Raw genomic sequence first — 19430 nt, 5'->3', positions numbered from 1 at the left:
GAGAAATCATTAACGTGATCAGTGTGTTCACATAGATGATTATCATTTATCATTATTAATAATGTACAACTAAAGGCAAACTGAGCAAACTTGTTATTTCAGAAGAGCGTCTCAAACTGGTCGCCCTTCGTATGACTCAGGGCTCATGAAGTAGCTCTTAGGTTAAAAAAGGCTGGTGACCCCTGTTAAGAAACTAATATTCCAAACCTTCACACAAACGTTAGAATAACAGTAACAAACAACAGCACATACAAGATTAACACAAATATTAACTTTATAATCTTATTTATATCTAAGTCATGGTATTTAGTGTTTGATTGCACAGAAAGGTTAGTTTGGTCTTTATTTAGTTATTTAAAATGATTTTTTCTGCGTGTGTCCAGTTGCTTTAGAACTCCATATGGTCGTCCTTCTTGAACTCCTCCAATATCTTTGGAAGAGTCTGAGTCAAGAACACAAATCTCTCCTTCCTCAGCTGCTGACGGACCACCTGCTCCGCGTCAATAAACAGGTAGTTCTCCTCTTGTCCAAACTGTGGCCAGTGCACCAGGCCATCCCCGTTTGGAGATCTACAAAACAAAGTGAGCATGTCTGTATAAGATCTCTGTGGAATCCCTCAGTCGTCCAGATGTGATCCATAAAATCCATAGAATTGAGAGGGGAGATTGTGAATGAAATGATGCTTTTATTTTTATCATTAATGAATTGTGCGTTTATATTGTGTTACAGACTAACCAGGTGTGATTGAGAAACTGTCTGTCTGAGGAAAGTCTGTTTAAAGAAGTTGTAAAGTATTCAAGTCATAAAGTGATTGAACTGAGTGAGTAGTTGAGAAAGGTCAACAGATGAGTAACCTAAGCTAACAGAAAGGCTGCGTGAATGTGGGGAGGGGTCTGGGATGTTGTTCTACTGACAGACAAGGAAATTGTTGGAATGTCAAACTGTTAATAAAAAGGCTGGTCTGAGAAGGAACGATGGAGAAGACAGAGCAGACTTCATGAAAGCGAGTCCTTGCAGTTTCTTCTGTGCTCCTTCCCTCTGATCCTCTCTGATCAGAGTAAATAAGTCTAAACCTGTTTTGAGTCTTTATTGGTAAAACAGCGCGTCGAGAAGAGAGTTTTCTTGACAGAGATACAGAGGCAGTTTTTGTTAGGAAAGATAATCCTTTGAACAGGAATGGGGGCCTTAGACATAATTTATCCCCTATGTATAACTCCATCCTCAGACTGAAGTCAAAACAAGGGAAACAGTAGTGCTAGTCAGTATGCTAATAGGTGTAGCCTGTACAACACAGAACTTGCATTCATAGATATAAGATAATAATCATCATAATAATAATGGTAAGTTTTGGTGACGATACTCACCCAGTGCGAGCAAAGTTTGCCCAGTATTTCATGACAGTTCGGGTGACGTTTTCCTCCTCTTTTGAGCATTCTTCTATAGTAAGGAAGGGAATTGTTTTAGTCACAAATATAGTACCAAGGATTGAAAAATCAACCAGCCCAAAAGATGAAATCAAATCAGCCCTGACCCATTAGTTTGACATGAGTAGTTGTAAAGCAGAATCCACACACAGTAAAGAGATCGTCTGCGTGGTCTGCTCCGACAAACTCTGGCCTCGTTTTCTTCAGTCTTGGAGGGACAAAGTTGTATTCATAAACATACACAGGAGCTCCAGCCTCTAGATATAAAAGAAGAATTAAAAAGCAACATACCTACAGTAGACCTTTAGTTGTTTCATATTATTCAGTCAATGGCTTCTTAGTTGACTAAAATTTGTATTAATCTAAACAGAATGGTAAGTTGATTAATGTTGTTGAGTGAGTGGGTTAGCTGGTATTTACATGTAAAAAGTCAGATTAACTCATGGTTTATAAATAGAATCTGTTTTCATATAAATATATTGTTTGTTAGTACTTTTCTGCAAATTGTTGTTTTTGCATGAACTCCTGTGCAGTTGCAGTTTGTTACGTTTCACCGCTAATCCCTTTGTATCTGACCCAAAGTAAAAGTAGTAGAGTACTGTACTTAAGTACAAATACCTCAAATTTCTACTTAAGTAAATTTAAAGTGGATACTTTTTACTTTGACTTCACTACATTTGAGAGAAGGTCTCTGTACTTTCTACTTGACGACATTTTTGGACTGGACTGAAAAGTAAAAGTAGTAGATCTGCTAAAAAGACTATTTTACATTCATAGTTTGAGCAAAGAAAAATAAATATACAAATAAGAACAGCTGAGAACAATCAACTCAATTGCTTCTATCAAGTAAATTTTTTCATAAATCTTTATCAAAATCATTAAAGATCAGAATCAGTAAACCTCAAAATCTGCGCAAAATTGCTCTAAGTACATTTTTAAATGGGTATTTTAATGCTTAAATTGATTTTTTTCATGTGATACAAAGGGAAAAAGTATCTGTAGTTTTACTTAGTAACAAAATTGAGTACTTCTTCCACAACTGATGGAGATATGTAATAGTTTTCAGAGCTTTTGTCATGTCCCTTTTTAGTCGACTAATCAGTAGGACATGTCTTTAGTCTATCAAGAATTTCTTTTGTCGAATACTGTCTTAATGTCTACATTTTCTTACAACAACATATTCCCAAATTCTTCCAAAAAATACAGATTTCTACATTTGATCTGGATGTGGTATCTGTTCCTGTTGTTACTTTCTCTCTGTATAAATCTGCTGTAACTCCCTGTCCACCTCCTTTTGTCTGTCTACAGAAGTTGTGGCGCTGATGCTATTTGCACAGTTTTTATTTTGTTTGCTAGTAACACATAGAATCAACACATGCAAATATCAAACCTGTATGAGCGTTTGCAGTTATCAGCGCAGGAATGGTGAAAATTAAATCTGCAAAAATATCAGTGAAGGCCGTCCGGAGTATTTTGGGATCCTCGCTTTTCCCTGTGTATTCATCTATGATCAAGTTCAGAGCTACATCTTTGGGCTTTAAACAAAAACATGTACAGTTAGAGCAATGCCAAATTGGAAATCATGCCAAATATTGTTCCCAAGATGTAATCTCACTTCATAGGGGTAGAAGATGGACAGTACGCCTTTAATTTCATCCCGAGTCATTCCCTCTCTCCAGTTCTTAGGCGCCAAAAACTGTGAGAATAATAGAGAATTCATACAGCTGTATGGTACGTCCTTAAAATCAAATATTTGAACTTACATTGGAGAAAAGCCAGCCACCTTCGTTGCTTGTTATACCAGTCATAAAAGGAATATTTAGTTGTTCATGATTATGGAACAGTTCATGTAAAGATTTTGTCAAGAAAAGTCCATCAACTGTTGTTGTAGGTGCCAGGTCTGGTACCTACATCAGAGGGTAAAAAAAAACAAAACATGTGACACGGGCCAAAAAAGTGACAGATAAAAACAACATACCTCTGTGAGTGGCACTAGTTTTTGTAGATCAACGTTTTTCATGCAGTTACCAATAATTTCAGGACTTTCAAGGCTGCAGCCAGACATGTTTGCTGCCAACTAGAAAAAGTTCAAAAGTATGTTTTTGTGTTACAGGACACTGACATTAACATTGTAAAATAGATCAAAAAGTATCGTAATATGGAAGGTTTGTTTCCTCATCGCAAACACTCCTGGAGTTTTGTTTTAGTTTTATTCACACAAGTTAAACGCCCAAACCCTGCATGTTTAGACTGAGTTCTCTTGTGATGTCATGTTGTAATACTGGAAGTCCTGCAGCGTGTTTTCTAAACTCTGTACAACTTCATTAGAATTTGGATCATTTCAGCCCTGGAATTACCTACCTCTACTTAACTAAAGGTAAAAGGTCGCTGTTAGATTAAACTACCATTCCTTCCATTTTTTACCACAAACAAACAAAAACTGACCTTTGGAAATGTAGACCGGCTAATAATAAAGTGTTACTCAAACATGTGTGAATGAAACAAAACACAACTCCAGGTCTGTTTTTGAGGAGGTGATGGCATTATAACAAGGCGTACAGCTCACAAAAGCCAGTTCTGAGTAATATAGAACCTTTAATTAAAGACTATACCAACCGTTGCAGTGATAAGAGGATCTTTTTGCAAAATATCAAAGATTACAGCTGTGCCACTCCCTGCAATTCCACCATGGAACAGTCCATTTGACAAAGGTGAAAGGAACTGTTCAATTAAACATAGACCATAAGACAAACAAAGACATAATTCAAAATAACAGCTGATGTGAAGATCCTACCAAATAAGATACACTAATTCCTCCAGCAGACTCCCCAAATATAGTGACTTGATCTGGGTTCCCACCAAAATTGTGGATGTGCTGCTGCACCCACTTCAGAGCCTCCACCTGATCCAAAAGACCAAAGTTTCCAGCCATGTCTTTCTCTCCAGTGCTGAAATTAATAAGAGGGTTCATCATAAAAGTTGAGATTGTAAGGGTCTGATATGTCATTCTCATTAGCGTGGATCATCAGTTTATTCCAAAAGGGAAACAAAAACAAAAGTCCCTGATGTTTTACCTGAGAAATCCCAGAAGTCCTAAGCGATACTGTATCAACACGACCACCACATCTTCATACGCAGCCAACGCAGAACCATCATATGCAGAAGCTGCACCTGAAGTAAATCTTCCTCCATGAATCCAAACCATAACCTGTGAAAGACTACACCATTATTCAGTTCATAGTTATAAACCTGACTGATCTAAGCTGCTGACTCTTACAGGGAGCTTGGCGTCAGAATCTCTGTTTGCAGGAGTGTAAATGTTGAGGTAAAGGCAGTCCTCTGAAATGTCTGGAGTTTCTACTTTAATGCCTAGTTTGGAGGCAAGGTTTCCCAACACTGCTTTATTCTGAACACACCTAAAAAAGAGAAAATGATTTTTGTGTGTGTGAATTGGGCTACTGGAGCTTACACACTACTTGCTCATAACAGGTGTCTTACATGGGAGGTTGTTCAGTTGCATCTTTCACTCCACTCCATTTTTCTACAGGCTGAGGTGGAGCAAGTCTAAGAGCTGGGCCCACAGGCGGCTTAGCAAACGGGACTCCTAAAAAGGCATGTGCTCCAGTCTCTTTGCCTTTCACTGTCACATAACCACCTTTCAAGATGCCCAGAGAAGTTTGAACAACAGGAGCTGTAAAGGCACAACAGGAACAGAGTGTCCATGAAGGATATTACAAAGACAGTTCATAAGATATCTTAATCAGGCTTGTACTATTGTATTCAGTGGTTTCCAAAGTTGTTTTTACCTTGTTTAATTCACCTTTATCATTTGACTTGATTGCCTGTAGGAGTTGCACTTTGTAAACATACAATCTTAAGTTCTTGCAGTTGTATGTCCTACATTTTGTGCACTGTTGAGCTTGGTAGCTCTAAATGTCTGACAGTCGTATGGATGGATTTTGTGGGAGAACGAAAAAAGTTTTCTCTTACACAATCGATGTTCTTGGTTGTCCACTTCTCTTTCTACAGATGTTGTCCCTATCTCTGTACATATGTGGACAAAATTGTTGGTACTCATCAGTTAATGAAAGAAAAACTCACAATGGTCACAGAAATAACTTGAATCTTACAAAAGTAATAATAAATACAAATTCTATGAAATTTAAACAACCAAAGCCAACAAAGCCAGACATTGATTTCAACCATGCCTCAACAGAATTATATAAAAAAAATAAACTCATGAACCAGGTCTGGACAAAAATGATGGTAGCCTTAACTTAAGGTTTTGTTGCACGATTCCTGTCACTGTCAATGAGACTTCTGCACCTCTCAGCAGGTATTTTGTCCCACTCCTCATGAGCAAACTGCTCCAGTTGTCTCAGGTTTGAAGTGTGCCTTTTCCAGACGCCATGTTTCAGCTCCTTCCAAAGATGCTCCAACATTTTCCTCTTAGCCATTCTTGAGTGTTTTTAGCTGTGTGTTTTGGGTCATTGTCCTGTTGTAAGACTCATGACCTGTGACTGAGACCAAGCTTTCTGACACTGGCAGCACATTTCTCCCTAGAATCCCTTGATAGTCTTGAGATTTCATTGTACCTTGCACAGATTTAAGACGCCCTGTGCCAGATGCAGCAAAGCAGCCCCAGAACATAACAGAGCCTCCTCCATGTGTCACAGTAGGGACAGTGTTCTTTTCTTGATGTGCTTCATTTTTCCGTCTGTGAACATAGAGCTGATGTGCCATTTTGTCTCATCTGTCCATAGGACATTCTCCCAGAAGCTTTGTGGCTTGACAACATGTAGTTTGGCAAATTCCAATCTGGCTTTTTTATTATTTGTTTTCATCAGTGGTGTCCTCCTTGGTCGTCTCCCATTAAGTCGACTCACACAATGACAGATGGTGCAATCTGACACTGATGTTCCTTGAGCTTGAAGTTCACCTTTAATCTCTTTAGAATTTTTCTGGGCTCTTTTTTTTTTTTACCATTTATATTATTTGTCTCTTTGATTTGTCAAATTTTCCTCCTGTGGCCACATCCAGGGAGGTTGGCTACTGTCCCATGGACCTTAAATTTCTGAATAATATGTTCAACTGTAGTCACAGGAACATCCAGCTGCTTGGAGATGGTCTTCTAGCCTTTACCTTTAACATGCTTGTCTATAATTTTCTTTTTAATCTTCTGAGACAACTCTTTCCTTTGGTTCCTCTGGTCCATGTTGAGTGTGGTACACACCATGTCACAAACAGCACAGTGACGACCTGTAGCCCTGTGTATAGGCCCACTGATGGATTACAAGATTGTAAACACCTGTGATGCTAATTAGTGGCCACTCTTTGGATTAACATGTCCCTTTGGTCACATTATTTTCAGTCTTTTCTAGGGGTACCATTATTTTTGTCCAGGCCTGTTTCATGAGTTTATTTTTTTGAAAGTTGAAGCAATGTCTGACTTTGGTTACATTTCATAGAATTTGTAGGCAAGGCAAGTTTATTTGTATAGTGCTTTACAGAATAAGAAAGACATTAAAATCACACAAATCAAAACATAATTAATCACAAATAATCATCATAAAATTAACATTAAAAGAGAAGAGTGCAGAATAAAAACCTTTCAGTCGTATGCACAGCTGAACAGAACAGTTTTGAGCCTGGATTTAAACATTGTCAAAGTAGAGGCCTGTCACACATCTTCAGGAAGACAACTGAAAACTGAAACGCTCCATGTTTAGTCCTGACTCTGGGACCAGCAGGAGGCCGGTCCCTGAAGTCCTCAGAGTGTGAGATGGTTCATATGGCTCTAACATGTCGGAGATGTATTTTGGACCTAGGCCATGGAGAGACTTATACACAAGCAGAGCTGCTTTAAAGTCTATTCTTTGAGCTACAGGAAGCCAGTGCAGAGACCTGAGCACAGGACTTATGTGTGAAGTACTTCCTGGTTCTAGTCAGGACCAGAGCAGCAGTGTTCTGGATGTCCTGTTCTGTCTTAAGGCTCGTTTGGAGAGGCCAGTGAGCAGGACGTTACAGTCGTCTAACCTACTGGAGACAAATGCTTTGATAAGTCTCTCTAAGTCTGGCTTTGACAGTTTACCTTTGATTTTTGCAATGTTTTTAGGTGGTAAAAAGCTGCAGATGTTATTGATTTGATGTGGCTGTTAAAGTTCAAGTCTGAGTCCATTGTTACCCCTGATTGGAAGACATCAAAGGAGTTGTTAATTTCGAGGCAGCGTGTAGATGAAGTCAGACTGGAGACGATCTCTTGGACAGTTTTGTCCGTTACAGGTGCAAAGTGAGTCAGCTCTAAGTGTCTAGGTGGCTGCTGGGGTGTTATTTGCGTTGTGGAATTTATGGCATTTTTAATGCCCTGAACCTTGTCATTAAAGAACAAGGCAAACTCATTGCACTTAGATGTGGAAAGTAGTTCTAACAGCAGTGGAGCTGGGGGGTTTGTTAATCTATTTATTGTTGCAAACAGGATACGAGAGTTGTTACTGCAACTTCCAATAATGCCAGAAAAATACCATTGCCTTGTTCTACATAAACTGTGGTTGTACATGTGCATCTTTTCTCTGTAAATCTCAGAATGAACCTGGAGCTTTGACTTGTGCCATTCCCGCTCGGCCCTCCAGCACTCCCTTTTCTGTGCCCTGACCGAGTCATTGTTCCTTCAGGCGTTGTCGGCAGGTTCTTTTTCTGCGACAGTGATCCAGCGGCTGTCCCCCCTTCCTGCCTCATCTCTGCCTTTGAGTGAGAGGGCTGCATTGCTCTCGCTGGAAAACGCCGGCGCTAAGGCCTCAAACCTGATCTACTAAAAGTTGTGGTGAGTTGTCTTGTTTCAAGGGGGCTGCCTCGCTTAGGGGGAAAAAAAAGACGGAAAAAAAGAGAAAAAAGAGAGGGAAAAAGGGGAAACTAAATTAAAATACAGAAACACTAGTACTGAATACTTTAAACTGAAAACCTCGCCACTACTTGCTGTGTCCTGGTGTGACCTCCACTCTGGTATCTAGCTGCTGTTATGAGCGCGCTGGCTGGGATTGAAGGCTCACCTCATTGGTTCAATTCTGTCATTCTGAAGGTAGAAGACGTTGGACGACATACGGAGAGGAGACGAAAATAACGTCTAGTAAAAAATTCACCCTACAGACGCGTAGAGGTTGGTATTCAGCGTGTTGACCATTTCTGCTTATCTTTAACCATTTTAACCTTCATCGGGGCAATGGTGTCCAGAACATTCAAAACACTCACAGTTAGAGTTCAACAAATCATCAATATTAGAACATAAGGCATTTTCAAAGTGTATCATTCCCATGACACAGAAATGATCAGACAGAGCAACATCCACCACACTGACATTTGAAGTATTTAGTCCTTCTGTAATGAGCAGGTCCAGAGTGTGTCCTCTGTTGTGGGTGGACTCGCTGATGTGCTGAGTCAGACCAAAGGTTTCAAGGACAGAACTGAGTTCTCTAGTGTTTCTGTCAAACACATTATCCACATGTACATTAAAATCACCTGTAATGACTAAACCATCAAAGTCTGTGCATACGACTGAAAACATCTCAGTAAAATCATCAATAAAAGTCAGAAAGTGCTGGGGAGGTTTGTATATGACTAAGTAGAGTCTGGAGGGGGATTGTTTTGGCTCCATTTTAAAGGAAACAAAAAATGCACACAGACCTCCACCCTTTTTGTTTAGTCATGTTTCAGATTCAAATTTGACGCTGGGTGGAATTGATTCCGCTAAAATTGCATTACCTGTGTTTTTGTTGAGCCACGTTTCAGTTAAAAACAAACTAAAAGAAGAAATAAAATCATTAATTCAAAAAGACTTGTTACATAAAGATCTGACATTGAGCACAACAAGTTTCAGATTAGTTTCAGTAGGACTGGATGGTCGGGAAGGGCCATGGGTGAAGGCGGGGGAGGAAAAAGAGAGTGAGGAGTCCCTAGAGGGAGTAGATGTAGCAAAGGAGACCCAGGGCTGGTCTGTGGGGTTATCCATCAACACTGTCACTCCACCTCTGCTCAGGTGCGGGCCATTTCCCTTGAACAGAGATCCTCTCGTTTCCAGAATAGATCAAAGTTCTCAATGTAGTGCAGTCCTCTGACCGCACATGTGTTGAACAGCCATGTGTTCAGCTGAAGCAGCCGGGTAAATTTCTTCATCTTCCTTCTGTCTATACTAGGAAGAGGTCCACTGATGAAAGTCTTAACCTCCACTTTACCAAGCTCCTCAAATAATTCAATGAAATCCTTTTTCAAGATTTCAGTCTGATTCATTCCGGTGTCAACTGTACCCACGTGCACAATCAGCTGTTTAGCTCCTTGGTATGTTGACAGAACTTTTGGGAGGAGTTTTGTAATCTCAGAGACAGTGTGACTGGGGTACGGGCAAGTTTGGATTCCTCTGTGAGTCACATCTCTGATAGGACCGTCTCCTAGCAGCAGCGTATCTCTGACCTTGACGTTTGGCTCAGACCGCCTGTCTGCCGCTGCTCTTTTGCCAACATCATTGCTCTTGTTTTGCGACAAAATTCCATTTTCTGTTTGTATATTAACATCAACATCAGTCTGCGACAGTGGTAAAAATCTGTAAGTTGTATTTTGGGTGATGTTACTATATTAGCATTGCCTCTTATCACTTGTCACGTTTGCTTGAAATTCTTGTCTTTACAAAGTTTTGGAAAAGACACCTGTTGTGGAAATAAGACTCCTTTTGCAGGCTCTGATGAATGTTGAAGCATAGACAAGAGTTTATTTGTTGCAAGAAACAGGTCCGACAGCATCTCCCCCTTATGTCAGGACCCCGAATCATGGAAATCACCAGGGTTATATAGTTTGAGATGACCAGAGAACATACATTTCAAAGCAAGGATGTGACACTCTCACTGAGGTGTGGCCAGACGAGCTCCTGGAGGCTTCATGAGCTTGATCACCTCAGACTGTACCATGTGGAGTCAAAACAATACAAGGTGTGATACATGTCAAAGGAGAGGGATCTGAAAGCCAACTCTATGGTCTGATTGCATTTCTCTTCGCTTACATTATTAACACGTCTTAATACGATTAGTAACCAAAAGGGAACAAACGGGTTTCGATGAAAGGTTTTCTAACACTGTCTCGACGATCAGACCAAATGAATTTCAGTTTAGTTTCTGGAATTTCCCCACTGTGGGACTAATAAAAGTAACTGTGGGCTGCTTACCACTGGAAGTCACAGGAAGCATTCAGTGAAGTCCTTTTTCAGATTCTAAAACAAATATCCGTGCTTGTAGCTCATTAATTTGTTGTTGATAGCATTGACAGCGTTCACAGAAAGAATTACTTTTGTTTCTTCCCCTGGACATGTTGCTGGCTCGTCAAAAATTTTGTAAAAAAAATGTAAAAATGGTTTAAAAGTCTTGGTTTACTTAAGAGAAAATCATAACTAAACAAATCTCCCAGCAATGGAAGAGGTAGAATGATTAAAAAGCAAAGTAAGGAAGGAAGCAGCAGGAGCAAGCAAGGTTTGCGTCTGCACTCTTCAGAAGCAGGAAGTAGTAGTAAATTTGTATTTATTATTACTTTTGTCAGATTCAACTTATTTCTGTGACCATTATAAGTTTTTCTTTCATTAACCGAAAAGTACCAACCATTTTTGTCCACGTGTGTACATTTCCTCATGTACATTTCCTCATGCACAAATTGACAGACGTGATAGTGGATCTCTTCCATACTTTGATCTGTAGTTTCATTGAGTCTGTGTATCTAATTTTGTCTCAATAAACCATGATACACAATATATTATATGAATTGCCTTTTGGAATTAAATTTTAAAATTGTAGAGACTTTGTGGACACCAGTACAGTGCAAACAAATGAAAGAAAAAAATCATATCCAACATTCTAAGATGCTACGAGAAAACAGCTGAATCTACTCACCATGCTGATCTGCACTGTCACCTTGAGCACGTAAAAACAACCCCAAAATTAAAGTTACTATGAAGTACGTGTGGAGCTTCATAGTGCCACTGTGAGCGTGTGAACCAGGATAACCTTGTTTTCTTTTAAAGTGCCCCGTATTTTACAGCTGGACAGAGGAGGTGGGAGGGTCAGTCGAGCTGAACCCCTCCCACCTTCTGTGGGATGTGATGCTTCACTTGATTGTAGAATGTTTAAGAACTGTACAGGCTGCCCAAGTGTGAATGTATGTGGTTCTGAAACCACAAGAAAAATATAAACAATAATGAATAAATGTACAAATCACTCACAATATGATTACAAAGTATTCACAATGATTGAAGGTACCACTGACATTAAATCAAATTAAATAAAAGCCTCTATCTGGCAATGTCAGCTTTTACCCAAAGACCATTCATATAAAATAGCTCTATCTGGTGGTTGTGAAAATAACTACATAAATGGCTCCCTCTGTTCACCACGAGCAGTAATAAAGGATAAGAATAGAGTAAGGTTTAATTTGATTTAACTCACGTTCAAGCACTAAATGTAAAGAACTTTGAAAACGTGGCACTCGTGTTGCACTTGGAGTTCAGTGGAGTGTGGATGAGTTTACCTTTGGCATTAATCTTAAGAGTCAGTCTACTCCAGGGAGAGAGGTTTTGTCCTCTGTCATTTCTGTATGACGCTTTTGGATTGGTAGCACCTCTTTTTCTTAAGGACAAATCCATTCTACAAGAAGAGACTTGTGTCGAGGAGGTATAACATTTATGAGGAGTTACTCCCTCATTGGGTGAAATGGAAGGAAGAACTTCAGAACTTCATTTGTCAGAGTGTCATGATCCGCACTGTCCGCTCCTGGTTTTCCTCCCTGTGTGCTCTTCCCCCTCCCTCACCTGCCTGTACCTGGAGCTGGGCGGAGCTCTCGGCTCCTCCCGCGCGCACCTGCTCCCCATCTGGCTAATCACCACACCTGCCATGGATAAGAGGAGATGGGGGAAGACACTCAGTGTGAGATCGTCTGTTTGTCCTCATCCTGCCTGTGTCGTCCTCACTTGTTCCTGTCGTGCTCCGGCCCTGGATGTCTCCTGGTCCTGCCCGCTCTGCCTTATGCCCGTCTGGTCTGCCTGTCGTCCTGTGGTCCCTTCGTGTCCTGTGTTCGTGTGTACCTGTGTTCCTGCTCACCTGCTCACCTCCGGATCACCCTCTGTTTGTACTGGTCCCATTTCAACAATAAATCATGTAAATATTCCCAGAGTCTGCATCCTTTGGTCCGCTACACTCACCCGTTATGACACAGAGGTTTCTACAACTCACACCCATGTCCCTGCTGGATTTGTAAATTGTCCATGTACCTGTAACTCCTGCAAATATTAGAAAATGTATTACTAAATGTATTATTCCTCTATATCAGGGGGTGGGCAAACCTTTTGGCTCAGGGGCCACATTGACTTTTAAAATATGACAGACGGGCCAGGTCAGCACAATATACGATGATATAAAAAACTGCATTTGTTAACAGTACATATCGAACATAAACAGAAAAAAGCAATAAAGTATTAAGATACTTTTTAATGAGAACAGTGTTGTTGATCACCCATTTTAGCCAGTGCATCAAAATCTGGTGGTAATCCTGTTGTGGCAATTCTCAGAACAGATCTGAGGTGTTCACTCATCCGGGATCTGTGGAGTGTTTTGTTTGTGTTCATCACACTAAAAGTCTGTTCACACACATATGTAGAGCCAAACAACACCAGCATCCTCTTTGCCATCTTCTGGATGTTTGGAAATTTGACTGCACTTAATGAAGCATAAAACTCATCCAGTTTCAGGGAGTTAAACTTGTCCTTTAATGTCATGCCACACTGGAGATCAATCAGTTCCAACTGCAACTCCTGTGGCACTATTTCTGGGTCTTGTGAGAAGGGACATGAGACCAGCTGAAGTGCCCTGGCGGGCCGGATTAAAAGGGGCAACGGGCCGGATCTGGCCCGCGGGCCTTAGTTTGCCCACCTCTGCTCTATATTATACTCTGCACAGCTGTCTGAGCCGGTCTGGAGTTCTCGTGGTGTTTCAGGCTCTCGCGGTAAATCAGAAATCACATGATGCAATAGTTTTAATAGTTAAAAAGTGTTCCTCTTTTTCCTTGGTTGGACACTTAATGAAATCCATATATAGCTTGTTCTTCTTTTTACATGACTTTTCCAAACTCCTTGTCATCCAGGGTAACAACCTCTGTTTTTGTTTCTGTTTGCATTTTTTCAAAGGAATATAATGATCATAAATTCTGGTAAATATTTCCAAAAATGTATTGTATGATTCATTAACATCATCAACATAAATATTTTGCCAGTTATAATTTAATAATTCTGCTTCCATAGCTTCCGGTAATTTTACTCTAACTGATTTAAACTTATTTTCTTCCATTTTTAAATGTAACTCATTATTGGTATTGTAAGCATGTTTGTTTTATCCGATCAGAAGAATCACTGGAGACCAGACAGCAGAATCACTCGAGTTTTATTATTCCCTATACATCCAATCTAATACAAGTCAGGCGTGATGCTGTCCCTAGTACGTGCACAGAGATCTCAGGGGCGGTCCCGTTTTGATCTGAGTGTCTGACCCTGAACGCCACATTTAAACATAAATCATGAATATTCAGTAGCCGGGCGTGGACATCTTCTTCTTCCTTCTGGCACTCCTCTACCCTCCAGGCGCCCCACTGGCGCAGCGTTATCTGTAACAGCTTGATCTGGGAGGACATGCTACACAATCTATCTATTGTCACAGTACGTTCTTTTCTATGCGATAGAGCAAGAATGGAGTGTGTTTGTGCAGTGTTGCATGAAAGTCCTAAACCTCCTTTTAGTCTAATCTTTAATATTATGAGCAATGACGTTTACATCCTTCAGTATCCAAAACCGTAACCACAGGCAGATGATCAGTAATATCAGTTACTAACAGTCCACCTTTTGTTTTCACATTGAATTTGTTTATATAGATATTATCGATCAGTGAAGCACTATCTTTAGTTATTTGAGTAGGTCTTAATATTAGTGGATAGAAACCTAAACTGTACATAGTATAGACAAATTCAGTTGTTTTGATATGCTCATTAGATTTTAACAAATCAATGTTGAAATCTCCACAAACAAAAGTAAGCTTTTCATTACAGCTCTCATATATCTGTGATATTCTCTTACAAAACTCATCTATACAAGAACCAGGGGATCGATAAACACAACTAACTGACATTTTTTTTGGATCTATTGCTCTGAATTTCAACAGATAAACATTCCATCAAATTATCAACAGAAAATGTCATGTTAGTGAGAACCTCACATTTTAAATCAGACCTTACAAACAATGCAACACCACCACCTCTTTTGTTGTACCTATTCTGGGCACACATTTGATCCATCTAAACCATCCAACAGTTCTTTTTCTTCCCTGATACAAGTTTCCGAGACCACACTGAATTACACATTGACCCACACACATACATACACACACATACACACACATAAACACACATATACAAACACATAAACACACATACTTCATTTGTCTGTCCTTTGAAAGGTGTTGTTTTATTCTGCAGTTTGCATTATTGTAGGTAAACATATAAGATGTGCACACATTAGCATCTCATCTGTGTGCACGGGTGAGGCGTGCGCTGGCCTGTATAACTATATAAATATATATATATATTATATATACACTCTACTCCATATAACTGTATCTAACACTATATAACTGTATGAGAGACTTACTATTTTTAAATAAATGTATAACCTCCTGAGACCTGGCGTCCTCATCTGTGGACAACACATTTTGGGTTGTTTAGGCCACAGTGCAAATTTTTAGAAGAACATGTTCAATTTTGAATATTTCTAAAAGTTTAGAATATTTATTTATTTTGATTTATTTGTATTTTATTTATTTATTTATTTAAAATATTTTTTTATTTTTATTTTTTTTATTTGTATTTGTTTTTATAATTTTTTATTTCATTTTTTATTATATTTTAATTTCTTTTAAATTTTATTTACTTATTTATTTTATTTTGTATTTGTTTTTATTATATTTTTTTACACACAATTGTTTCTCATTTTGTTTTTACACAAAATGTATGCGTTCAAGCACTTAACAGTTTTTGCAAATAAAGTCCTGCAAGAGCTCGGGTCTCAGGAGGTTAAACTTCTGCTCCACAAATGTTGAACCTTATTATTAGTTTGATGTTTCCACCTCCATTCACAGTAGGGATGGTGTTCTTTGGATGGTACTCATCATTCTTCCTTCAAACACGGCGAGTTGAATTAAGACCAAAATAGAACTTTTTGGTCTGACCACATGACTTTCTCCCATGACTCCTCTAGATCATCCAAATGGTCATTGCCAAACTTAAGACGGGCCTGGACATGTGCTGGTTTAATCAGGGGAACCTTCCGTGCCATGTATGATTTTAAACCATGACGTCTTAGTGTATTACTAACAGTAACATTGGAAACAGTGGTCCCAGCTCTTTTCAGGTCATTGACCAGCTCCTCCCGTGTAGTTCTGGATTGATTCCTCACCTTTCTTAGGATCATTGAGACCCCACGAGGTGAGATCTTGCAGGGGCCCCAGTCTGAGGGACATTGACAGTCATGTTTAGCTTCTTCCATTTTCTAATAATTGCTACAACAGTAAATCTTCTTTCACCAAGCTGCTTGGCAATTGCCCCGTAGCCCTTTCCAGCCTTGTGGAGGTCTACAATTTTGTCTCTTGTGCATTTTGACAGTTCTTTGGTCTTGGCCATGTTAGTACTTGGAGTCTTACTGATTGTTTGGGGTGGACAGGTGTCTTTATGCAGCCCCTGTTTAACGGCCTCAAACAGGTGCTTCTAATTTAGGAGAATAAGTGGAGTGGAGGTGGACTTTTTAAAGGTGGACTAACAGGTCTTTGAGGGTCAGAATTCTAGCTGATAGACAGATGTTCAAATACAGTAACATACAAATAAATTATTTTAAAAATCATACGTCATTTCAAGATTTTTGTTTTAGATTATGTCTCTCACAGTGGACATACACTTAAGAAAATTTCAGTTTCTAAGCGGGAAAACTTGCAAAATCACATGATGTTCAAATACTTATTTGCCTCACTGTATTGTGAAAAAAAACATTTGTTACACTTTTGTTTATATAAACTGACAAAGAAGACGCTGAACTTAGGGCCAGTTTTATAAAAAATACTGATATCTCACTGCACATTTTCTCTCACTCCAGATTCTCTTTCCTCTCCTCCTCCCTTCTCTCCCTCTGTGTGGGTGCTGTGGCTAGTGCGCCCTCTGCTGGTGGGCAGTCCGTACGGCGTGTGCACTGTGCTGCTGGTGCTGATCTACAGGGAGCAGCGTCGCACAGGTAACCCCACAGTCTGAGATGTTCTGACCTAAACTAAAGAATTAACCCACACCAGGTCCTCCAGGTCCTCCAAGCGCTGGGCCAACAGCCTTTTTGGTGCAGTTTTTGGATCTCCACTGAGGGGAGAGGCCTGTGTTCTGCTCACATCATCTACATTTATCTGGGAATAGAAACACATTTGTCACCATGGGGATTCTTGCACATTTTTTGGCAACTTTTGAGGTGCAAACAGTGAACAGCTCCCCCATTGTGTGACGTATCTTCTACTCTCAGCCAATAGCACATCTGGAAATATTCTCATGCTGACTCAAACCCCGCCCACCTGTTCTCCAACCTGTTCTGATTGGTCACGGTCAAAATCACAGGCGTGTTATTGGTTCACAGTCATGGTGTCTGCCTGAAAAACTGGCCAGATAAAAGTGTAAATTTGGTGAAAACATGTAAGAATCTGGAGTGGCGGCAAAGCGGGTCTGGTTGAGTGAAATATATTGTACTTATATATGTAATTCTCCTCCCTGGATGCTAAACTATGTTAGACAGACACATTGGGCCCAGCACCTCATCTTAAAGACACATGACACTACAACATATTTACATCTTTATTTTACATTTCACTCATCGTTACTCTTATGATGCTCTAACCTCCATTTTACATTAGAGCAGCTGTCAGAAACCAGCATCCATCTGTATGTGCAAGTGGATTAACCCACTAGCCGCCACGTTATAAACAGGAGCATGAGCCTGTTTTGGCTCCACTGACTCTGGCTCTAATTCACTTTCTGTGTAAAAACCACGATCCCTCTCTCTGTGACTGCTGCTGTCAGGCTCATTATTCTGACCTTAAAATGTTTCACTCACAGCACAAAGGCTAATGCAGAGGCTAACACAGAGAGTAACACACAGGCTAAGGCACAGGCTAACACATTTTTTTTATTTCTAAGTACAGAGCAGTGGGCGGGGATAGAAGGTAGGTGAAAACAGACTCTATCTGGGCACTCAAGCCTCAGTTGCAGGACAATACAGGATTACTCAAACATGAATCGCTCTAAATAAAAGCTCAAATGTTTTCCCCTTCCTGGATAAAAGACGTATTACACAGGTTTCAGGTCACTGGGGGGCAGTGTGGAGCAGAGAAGGGCTGTGGGAGGGCATCTGAACACAACCCCAGTTGGGGCTAATTGCTTGTCTTGACTCCGCCTACAGGAAGTGAACATGTTGTTTCCATGGAGATGGGCCAGCAGGAGGAGGAGGAGTATGATGACATCGACGCTGAGGTCACCACCGAGCACAGCTTCTGAGCCAATCACAGCTCTCCTTTCATCTTTCAAATAAGTCTGACATTTCAGTTAGAACTTAACAAATTTGAATAAAATATAATGTTAAGATTCACTTTATTTGTAATGTTTTAAATGTCCTGCATCTGCTTGTTTCCACATATTTTAATAAAATGTGACTTATAAGCCGCTCTTGAGTTCTGTCTATATCTAATTATAAAACCTTTTATTATCCAATAATCAGGAATTGCATTGTTAGCATGCTAACTCGCTTGACCTCTGTGTTTGACCTCTGTGTTTGACCTCTGTTTGACCTCTGCATTTTACTTCTTTGACCGCTGTGTTTGACCTCTGTATTTGACCTTTATTTGACCTCTTTGTTTGACCTCTGTATTTGATCTCTGTGTTTGACCTCTGTATTTGACCTCTGTATTTGACCTCTGTATTTGACCTCTGTATTTGAGGAGTAATTTTGTGCCTAAGGATCTACAGCAAAAGACTGTGGCACCAAGTACAATATTTAGTCAAGCAGTTTTGGAGTCGGAGGCGGAAGGAATACCTGGTCACCATACGCAGTGTACTCGTTGGAGATATTGTTATCTTGAAGGATGAAGATGTTCCCTGTTAGGAGTGGAAGTTGGGTGGAGTTCTGGGGACTATGCCAGGCGAGGATGGCTTGGTGAAGAAAGTAAGGCTGATGCTTGGGGACTGAAGACCTACCCTTAGTGGGGATCGGCCAGCCCAGTGGCGTCCAGAATGAACGCTATTCCTTAGAAGACATTCCCAAGGAATAGAACCGAGCTTGAAGGGGAAAAGGGTCTTTTGTTAATTGTATGTTTATATGATTTATAATTCTGTTGTTTTGGGTGTAAACTAATTCACGGTATATGTATTTATCTTTTATGGTGACTGTGTGCATGGCAAAAATAAAGGCACATTCATCTATACAAGCTTTTTGTCAGCTATTTCATAATTTTATTGAAATTTGATCATGTTTTACCCAGATGTACACAGCTTTCAGAATGATTTTCCTTTTGATCTGTCTAGTTTACATCTGTCTAAATTTGATGCATTGAATTGCTCACTTCAAACTTCAGGAAGTTTTGAGCTTAGGTGCTATTCTCAGTAAAAAAAATCAACCGTAACTTATATATATATATATATATATATATATATATATATATATATATATATATATATATATATATATATATATATATATATATATATATATATATATATATATATATATATATATATATATATATATATATATACACTCTTCTATACTTAAGTTACAGTCCAGTTTTCAACTTTTGTTCCAATTGTGGCAACATCTTGGTATTATTTTGGTGGTGTTGTGTTTAACTGCTCATAGCATAACAAGTG

General features: G+C 39.6%; 2 protein-coding genes across 2 annotated transcripts in view; one reads left to right on the top strand and one right to left on the bottom strand.

Moving 5' to 3' along the window:
- LOC117372110 (cocaine esterase-like) overlaps positions 1-19430 on the top strand; it is a 50439-nt gene that overhangs the window by 11988 nt on the left and 19021 nt on the right. The window lies entirely within an intron of this gene.
- Positions 293-11449, bottom strand: LOC129456300 (cocaine esterase-like). The gene is made up of 13 exons (XM_055222333.1): positions 11345-11449; positions 4923-5115; positions 4702-4840; positions 4499-4632; positions 4219-4372; positions 4041-4145; positions 3403-3501; positions 3188-3331; positions 3040-3120; positions 2815-2959; positions 1532-1681; positions 1365-1437; positions 293-569 (listed from the first exon to the last, which is right to left on the bottom strand). The coding sequence occupies exons 1-13, from the start codon at positions 11424-11426 to the stop codon at positions 389-391; spliced, it is 1680 nt and encodes a 559-aa protein (XP_055078308.1). The 5' UTR covers positions 11427-11449; the 3' UTR covers positions 293-388.

The sequence above is a fragment of the Periophthalmus magnuspinnatus genome, chromosome 6 (genome assembly GCF_009829125.3).
Source record: "Periophthalmus magnuspinnatus isolate fPerMag1 chromosome 6, fPerMag1.2.pri, whole genome shotgun sequence".
Classification (NCBI taxonomy): Eukaryota; Metazoa; Chordata; class Actinopteri; order Gobiiformes; family Gobiidae; genus Periophthalmus; species Periophthalmus magnuspinnatus.
The sequence above is the reverse complement of the archived record's forward strand: the minus strand, read 5'-3'. Positions and strand labels throughout refer to the sequence as shown.